The following is a 9,191-nucleotide window of genomic DNA, read 5'->3' as shown; positions in this document are numbered from 1 at the left end:
AAAATTGCTCAGGGGAGACGATCGACGCATACAAAAAAAAGATGTTTTTACAAAAATTGAGCTGGCTTAAGACGGTTCAATCAAATCATTTTGTTTATGTTTTAAGCGAAGTATGAACTTCAACAGAAAAGTAATCGCTTATCTCGATGCGTGGGAAATTTCTTGCAAGAAATGCTCAAGAAAAGCATTTTTCTTTGATCGCAGTACGCAGTTGAAAAGAAATGTCAATTCAAATGGAGCTAACTGTAGAAAATTTCTTGACCATTTTTAAGGGGCTGTCAGGGGACGTCAGGAGTTAATCATCAATGTTAACTTCCTTTTCCCGATCAGCCTAGATAGCCGTGTAGTGTCGGTAGCGGTTGTTTCAACTGGCTAAGAATTAACACTACGGACTGCCTGTTCCGGTGGTAAAAGTCCACCTCACAGGTGACCTCTAATTCATGCGGCTTTAAGCTTACCGTGCCTAAGAATGAATGGTTAGGGGGGTCTAAATAAAACCTAACCGCAAACGGAGCCTGTGGAGTACCAGGGCGCCCTCTACAGTATTATGCCCTTCCTGTGCTACCCGGAGCAATGGTACAGGTGACCTTGTGTTTCTCCGAGATAATCGGCTGCTCTTCTTCAGTCTCAAGCCTGAGGCTAAATAAGGGTGGGATTATTAATACGTTGTAAGTTAGTTTAAAATTTCCACCTCTATGGTTTCGCATTATGCGTATTACACAGTGTAGTCTGTGCTTTTCGCCTTTGGCGACTTTTAAGAGATACCGATCTGGTTTTTTCGCTGCTGGTCTTTTTTCGTTCTGAGATTGCGAAATGCTTAATCCTGCCTAGTTTGGGTAGTGGCTACGGCTAGGATAGCTTAGTCAGACCAATCTTCAGCATAAAATATCAGCAACGATTAATCTTTGTAGACTAATGAAAATGGCGCAAAAACCTTACTTTTGTGAACTTTTTTCTAGGTAACCTTGTGGATCCAGTTTTTGTTACTCTCATAAACATGAAATGGCAAACTCGCGTGCCATACCTCGTGCATGCGTGCTCGTAAATAGCGCTGACGTTGCTACACTCATTTCTGAGTTAACAACCAGAGATGTATGTGCTGTCACAATTGATATTTCTGTTGGTGACTTCAATAGGAAATACGTCTTTCGTTTTGTGGTGTATTTACCACATGATGAACCATCCCCAATGGATGATTTCAAACGAGTTGTCGTTCACTGCCTATGAAAAGGCCTTCTGCTGATTTGTGGGTAGTGATGCAGATACTCATCACATCATCTGGAGCAGCTCAGATATTAATTTGAGAAACTTCAGTCTGATGGAATGCTCAAGTAGTTCAAATCTTGGATTACTTATTTTAGGGAATCGCCCAACCTTCATGGTATCTGCTAGAGAAGAAGTGTTAGACATAATGCTCTGCTTGAACAGAATCAGTCACGAGTTGACGAATTGGCATGTATCAGATGATGAATCATTATCTGATCATCGCTACATTTCTATATGAACATATGAATGTAAATTTGCAGACTTTGCATTTGTTATACTCTACAGACTGGGAATTGGTTGTGACCAAATTCTATGAATTCTCTCCGTCCATTGGAAATCCTAGTGATTTAAATGTTTCCATTTCCGGTGAATTGGGACACAATTGTCCTTGCTTCGAGTGAAACCAACAATTACTTGTCACTTTGTTACTCACAACTCCCTTTGCGGGACTAATTGACGTCTGGCTATTTGTAAAGGAATATGTCAGAAAGTCAGGCTGCTTTTAAAGCTCTTGCTTAGGCCAACTCAAGGTCTAAGCTTGTTATCGCACGTCGAACTCAATTTGAGGAACTGAATTCAGTGAACTCTGTTAAACTTATATGGGTCCTTGCTATTCTTCCATTTCTGGGAATGAATTGGCTTATGAGTTAGCTCGCAATGGAGCATCGCATGACTTCATTGGCTCTCAGGCAGCTATTCCAATTTCGAAGTGCTGGGTGAAGCTTCAGAAATTCTTGGGCGGCAACTCAGCACAAGCAATATTGGAATAATTTTGAGTCATGTCGTCAAACAAAATTGTACATTACTGAGCCATCCCAAAGGTGGCTAAGTATTTAACAAATCTGTCAAAGCAGAATTGCAGTCTCTTATTAACAACCTTGACTGGCCACTGCCGACTCAACTATCACATGGCAAATATTCAGTGTGTTGATACATTTGTGTGTGATAGTTGTGATTCCGATTATGGAACTTCTTATCATCTGATATGTAACTATCCAATCTTCGCGTAATTGCGATTCCAATTACTTGGTTAACACTTATTAAGTGAAACTGATTTCAGAAACCTGAATCTTCAGGACATTCTGTTATTCTTAACCCGCTGTGGTAATGAGCTATAGGCTCTCTTTACGCTCATGCGTTTTTGCAGTGTCCTTTTTAGGGCGCTGTTCGAACCCATTGTGGTATGGAGCTACATGCTCTCAATTCGCTTATGCGATTTTCCCTCTTCAAGGAACCCCACTCCTATTTCCTCCCATCTTTCCCTTCCCTTTCCTCTCCCTTCGGGTAGATGATGAAATAGGCTCAAATATGGCGATGGCACAAATCTCCCAAATGGCGGGGAACGTGCCTCTGGAGCCGGCCTTCTGATACCTAACGTATCCAGAAAATGGCTCAGGGGAGACGATCGACGCATAAAAAAGATGTTTTTACAAAAATTGAGCTGGCTTAAGACGGTTCAATCAAATCATTTTGTTTATGTTTTAAGCGAAGTATGCACTTCAAAAGAAAAGTAATCGCTTATCTCGATGCGTGGGAAATTTCTTGCAAGAAATGCTCAAGAAAAGCATTTTTCTTTGATCGCAGTACGCAGTTGAAAAGAAATGTCAATTCAAATGGAGCTAACTGTAGGAAATTTCTTGACCATTTCTTGGGCAGAAATTTTAACTTTTCTTGAGCGAAACAGCATAACTAGCTTTATCCAGCAAAATAATAGAATATCTATATAAAATGAAGAATATTATTATGAATGCAATATTAAATAAATGAAAAACCGAATTTAGCATCTGTCAAAAGATACAAACTCTAGTGGAATTAAATGGTATAGTACTAAATTCGTGTTCTTTTAGTTATAGGTATTCCACTTAACAGCTCGAATTTATTGCACAATATTCTTAATTTTTCTCATGATCTCAATTAAATGCTTTTCATATAAATCAAAAGCATGCTTACTGCATCCAGATGAAAATTTTAATTTAGAAAATTTTCAAGAGTATATCCTGCAATTTCCAAGTTGTTCATTGTTCAATGACCAATGACCAACTATGCTATGAATTTTAATATGGAAACAACTAATTTCTGATTTCTTTACATACCAAAAATATGGAATAGCTACACCGAATAAAATTTTTCTTTGGAAATCATCCAAGAACTCCTCCACAAATTTCTTCAGAAATTCCTACAGGAATTTTTTTACAGTTAATGTTCTCAGAAAATTCCCAGGGATACCTTCCGACTGAGACCACTTGAGGAATCCTTTGTCGGCCAATACCAATATTTACCAGATATTACCAGATACATCTTGCGAATGATCTTAGATAAATTCCTGGAGTATAACCAGCACACTAACCATCTGTTTATATTCATTTGTTTGGATTGCAGACGAGAGATCAATGGCGTTTGTAATTCACTGTTTAACATTGCACTCCAGGATGCTATTAGGAGATCAGGCGTGCAAAGAAATGACACTATCATGACACGGTCACATATGCTCCTTGGTCTTGAAATCGATCGCAGGTAGGCTTACCAGATGAAAATTTTAGAAAGGAGGACATTTCATGTGACTTGCTTTGAAAAAGGAGGACATTGATTTTTATTTAAAATTAGAGTTGCTCTGGCCACGTCTTTGCGACAGTTGGTTATAAAGTAGGTTTGATAAACATTTAGGGGTTTTTGTTGAATATGGTCAAGGGATTGAAATCATGTTTAGCAAGCTGACGTCGTTGCCATTGATTTTTCTCTAACATCCCGAACGCCAACAACTTCTATAAAATCTTCATATTATCATATTAAAAAAAAAGCCAATTTACACCGCCTTCAGCCAAAGGCTGGACAGACTGAACAATCACGAACATTAGGCATCGGACAACACAGAACACCCAGTAGTCCAGTGATGAATTTTTCGTTTGACGAAAAGCTTACACCGACAGGAGCGGGAATCGAACCCACGCTTTGTTGCACAATACGCCCAAACGACTGACGTCGATATCTCTGAATTGATCATAACAACAAAGTATCTATTTACCCAGAATTATTAACAGAAATTCAGAGCAATAACATTGTGTACTATTATTCGAAGTAATCTAGTAAAACCCTATTTAAAATATTTCGCAAGTAATACAAAAGTATTTAAATCACAAATTTTGATGTGATTTGAACATAAACATAAAACATAAAAAACAGAAATATCTTGAAGTTTTGTAACGAAGAACAGATTTGAACAATATTTTGACAGCACAAGTATATAAAGAACCATTTTAATTCTAATTTGACCCTAATTCGTACAACTTGAATCTTCGAAAATGTTTATTCAAGACAGAAATGTTTAGAAATTTAAAAAAAGTGAAGGAACTAAAACCAAAGAGATATAAATGGATATGAAATGTTATATTTCCTCACTTTGATAAAGGAGGACATTTTTGGTCCAAGAGAGGACGGGAGGACATATTATTGAAAAGGAGGATATGTCCTCCCAAGGGATACCATCTGGTAAGCCTAATCGCAGGTCAGTGGAGAAGGTTTTCGAGGCTCTGAAGAACCTAAATATCTCCAAGAATTCGTTGAGGAATATCTCCAAAACTTATTATCCAGCAATATTTTTAGGGATTCCCCCTGATACTCTTTCAAAAATTCTTTTATGAATTTCTCCAGGGGGTTCCTCTAGGAACTCCTTTTAAGTTTCTTTCGAGGATTTGTCTTAGCACTCCTTTAGTTCTCTTAGGAATTCCACTAGGGATTAGTTCAGAATTTCCTCCAACGGTTTTTACAGGAATTCTTCCAGAAGTTACTGCTGTTACTGCTTAGATTCCAATAGTCCAATACCAATAGTTCATAAGATTCCTCCTGAAATTTCACCATGAGTTCCTCCTGGATAAACTTCAGGATTTGTTTTCCATTTTCTCCGGGGATTTGTAAATGAGCTGTCTAGTAACCTCCAGTAACTCCTCTAGTGATTCTTTCGGAGATTCCTGCAGAAATTACTCCAGAAAAACTTTCATTTTTTCCTCCAGGAATATCTCTAGGGACTTCTCTAGAAATATCTCCAATGAAATGTTAGGAATACCATCAGGGTTTTCTCTAGCAATCAATAATATCTCCATTTTTTTTTTCAGGATTACCCTATCTGTAGCAGATATCTGATTCTAGTTTTTTTTTCTTTTTCTGTTCGGGATGAACCACTGCGACCAGTTTTCTTTGATCTTTTGTGGTATACCCGTGTCCTTTGTTTAGTGCATGTCGTTCCATTACTATTGAGAAATAATGAAGTAGTCGTTTTTATACAAATATCATTCTTTACCATTTTGCATAAAGCCTCTTTAGAAAAAGTTACCGCTGTTTATACCTTTTGGAGAAAACAGTTAGTCATCATTAAACTCTCAAAAGCGCGCCCCTTAATCAGGTTCGGCCACTAAGCTGTTTGAATGATACTGATTTTGACCATGCATCGGTACTCTAGCGTATCAAATTATTGCTTCTACTTATAAGGTTCAAAGTCGTTTTTTGAAACTGTGAACAGGTTTCACCGCATGAGACATTTAGATTCCTTGAAACAAAATGCTTATTTTAGAATTTAAGAGGTCTGCTACTTCACTGATTCGGAATCGTTTCCCTCCTAGACATCGAAAGATAAACTCTTGAACTCGGAAATAAATTGTCTCATGAGTTGAAACCAACCTCAGATGCTGATTGAGCCATTTTTCCACTTTGACCTCCTCATCATCTAGGACAAATAGGTGGGTCTTAGTGGCTTGTTACTCTCTTATACTCTTCCGACCGTAACTTATAAGTATTCACAAGAACAGATACAACAAGAGTACAATATGGTAGATCTTACCTCGTAACGCACCTCGAAAAAGTGATCTACCCGCGTTACGGGTAAAATGATTCTAGTTAGATTGTTGGGTAGTTTTGGCAAGGTCCTTTGGTTGCGAGTACGGGGTAATTTCGAGTTAAGAACCAAGCGGAGAATGGAAACACACCAGTGGTTTATCATCCACGCTGTACGTATCCCGTGTACGCCAGTCCCTAGACCACCGTCGCCGTCATGTTTATTGCAACAGTTTGACCTTGACAATAGTTAAGATTGATAATATCCCAGTGGTGTTGTTCATTCTCATCATCCCGAGGTACCCACAGCCAGGCATTCTCCTCAAATGGATGCATAGCTGCATATAGCTCTTCTCCACGTTCCATATTAACTATATTGAAGCCTGCGTTTCCGGGGCGCTTCTCGATTGTCCAGTAGCATTTCTTGTTGACCGGTCCGGGAACCCACGTGGCAACATTTCGCCGTTTCTCGTCATAGGCAAACTCCTTCGGTGCCGCACAGAGCGGTTCATTGGATTGATGGTGGATGATTTCGAACTGTGATGGACCAACGGGATGTGGCTCCAAACGCCAAACGTTCCGACTGCTTTCGCCAAGCTTTGCCAGTCTCACTCTTCGATGCTGGTCATCCATCAGTTCGTCCCTCACGGTCAAATGAGTATTATGATAGTTGCTCACCACGTGCACAAATTGGTATTCTCTAACACTGGGAAGTATCGCACCAACCAGAACGGAAACGACTTTGAGGATGATGAAGAAATTTAGCAATGCGTACATGTTTGCAGGTGAGCTTACTTTCACTGAGTGGCACGGAACGTTTTGGTAATATTTATATTCTTAGATAAGACGATAGCTTATCTTGATACGGTAAAAATATTCACCAAGCAGTGAGTGCCATGTGTAATCAGAAATTTCTAAGTAAGGCAACGCCCATTAATTACGTTGCGCAAAATTTACCTAGTTTTAACGACTCCTTCTTGTCTACAGCGCATTTTTTAAATGCAGATTAAAAAAATCTAAAGGATCGTCACGTTAAACTCCCCTCGTGACATACTTCATGGACGTTTCCTGATAAGCAATTGTATCTATATACCGTTTTGACTCATATTCCGAACACCTAAAATTTACAGTGACTTTAAACGTTTCTTATAACTATAAATCAGTAGATATTTGTGAATAATTTCTTTATTTCGTTAGATTTGAATGTAAAAGATTGAGTGTACTGATTAAAATAAAGACTAATAAGCATTGACAATCATTTCTAGGCAATATGTTGAACAATATTTTGTTTCGAATGCCGAACATCGCACTCATTCTGTCTCATTCTGTACAGCATGAATAATTAGTATCAAAATAAATAGTTTTGCGAGTAGATTCATCTGAGCTAGTTTTATGGTCCATGGTCTAAAGAATCATTATAACTTCTAGTGACAATTGACCATCGTATCTGATAAATATGATGACACATATCAGTGAAATGTTTCATCAACATCTCCATATAAAATCGAGCGTTCGAAATATGAGTATGTTCGGAATTTGAGACAAAACGGTATAGATTTGTTTTATAATCAAACTTTGAGCTCTTGTTTTAGCGCGAAACCTACGTGGCCAATATCTTTGATGACTCAGTTTGAGATCAGATAGTCATAGGGGTGCATTGCGCAGCATGGTCCACTTAAGAAAAACGTTATACGACGATAAAAATAAAATAACAAAATAAACAATCACTTATTTGGTAACTGACTCACTTTTACTATAGACCTTCACCAACACGAAGTTGGGTAACAAATTTTGCGTCGACCATGTGTGTTGAAATTGCGCAAAAATGCGTTAAAATAATGTAAATAAATGTTAGCAGATTTTTCTTCTCTAAAAACTTGTGCTATCAGTTAACTTTATGTTTCTATAAAAGATTTTCTCAAAACTATTAAAATTTACTATGATACCTTGCCATTTCATCTTACCCCAGCCGTTTCAACTTGTCCCGGAGTACCTTAAGTAAAAGTTAATCAACGGGCGTCAGTTACAACAAATAATTTGTATTTAGGCTACTATTTACCAAAAAAAAAAAAAAAAATCGACGTTGGTTTGTTTTTTGGCTTTTCTGTTACGATTATATATTATAGCCATTTTATTCTGTTGTAGAACTTGTATCGACGATTATTCCTCTTTTTGAACATTGGCTGTTCTTCATAGAATTGACATTAAAATTTTGCCTGTATTTTTTTTTCAATTAAAATTTTGCCTTCTTCTAAATATCGGCTGTTTTTAATGCTTTGGAGTGTTTATCGGCATTTTAATTGCATGTTTCAACAAAGTATTTCCCTTCATTTAAAGTTCTGCTGTTTTAAGGATTATGCATTAGAGTATTATCTGACTGTTGATTTCGATTAATTTCAATTGGCATCAGGGGCAGGATCTGCTTCTCAGCAACACATGCATTCACTGAGAGTTTGCCTAATCATTTGATCGTTTTTGCATTAGTGCATCCTGCTTTTTACAAGGGAGAGATCTGCAACTCGACTTATGGCAAGACAACTGTAGTTTTGCGAGAGTAATTTCGCATCACCGATAACCTGAAATCTACCCCAGACAACCAGTTGTGCTCACTGGTCACTCGCTGGTGACTCAAATTTTCAGCGCAACGGCTGTCAGGTTCTCTAGATCTTTGCTCTTGAAAATTCGAGGTTTGGTTTCGATGCATATCGAGTGGCATGTACTTCAATGCACTTAGAGTTACATAGTTCTCAGGAGTACCGTTTTGTCGCAAATTCCAATCAGACTCCTATTCCAAACACCCTGATTTTGTATGGCGGTTTGGTTGAAATATATCATAAAATTACTAGAAAATGGCAGTCAATAGCAATTCAATTTTAACGTTTTCTTATTCTATTTCATACTGTGGGAGCAGTGCTGATTCTCTAGTTCAAGCTCCGAAAAAAAATGCATTTTATTATTCATTTGAATTCGATTTATTCGGAATTTGAATCAAGGTGTTCGGAATTTGAATCAAAAGGTTGTTTCATACTTTTGCGTAAAAACAACACTAAACAAGTTTAAATAATCATTTTTATCGGTACACCCAACAGCTAGCAGTTAGA

General features: G+C 37.8%; 1 protein-coding gene across 1 annotated transcript; it reads right to left on the bottom strand.

Annotated features, from left to right (window-relative positions):
* Positions 1 to 6,231: 6,231 nt before the first annotated feature.
* Positions 6,232 to 6,909, bottom strand: LOC110677076. The gene has a single exon (XM_021847679.1). The coding sequence runs from the start codon at positions 6,865 to 6,867 to the stop codon at positions 6,289 to 6,291; it is 579 nt and encodes a 192-aa protein (XP_021703371.1). The 5' UTR covers positions 6,868 to 6,909; the 3' UTR covers positions 6,232 to 6,288.
* Positions 6,910 to 9,191: the final 2,282 nt, after the last annotated feature.

This window comes from Aedes aegypti, chromosome 2, assembly GCF_002204515.2.
Source record: "Aedes aegypti strain LVP_AGWG chromosome 2, AaegL5.0 Primary Assembly, whole genome shotgun sequence".
In the NCBI taxonomy this organism is placed as follows: Eukaryota; Metazoa; Arthropoda; class Insecta; order Diptera; family Culicidae; genus Aedes; species Aedes aegypti.
The sequence above is the reverse complement of the archived record's forward strand: the minus strand, read 5'-3'. Positions and strand labels throughout refer to the sequence as shown.

Coding starts and splice junctions, on each gene's coding strand:
- LOC110677076 (XM_021847679.1), bottom strand. CDS start 6,867: ATGTACGCATTGCTAAATTTCTTCATCATCCTCAAAGTCGTTTCCGTT.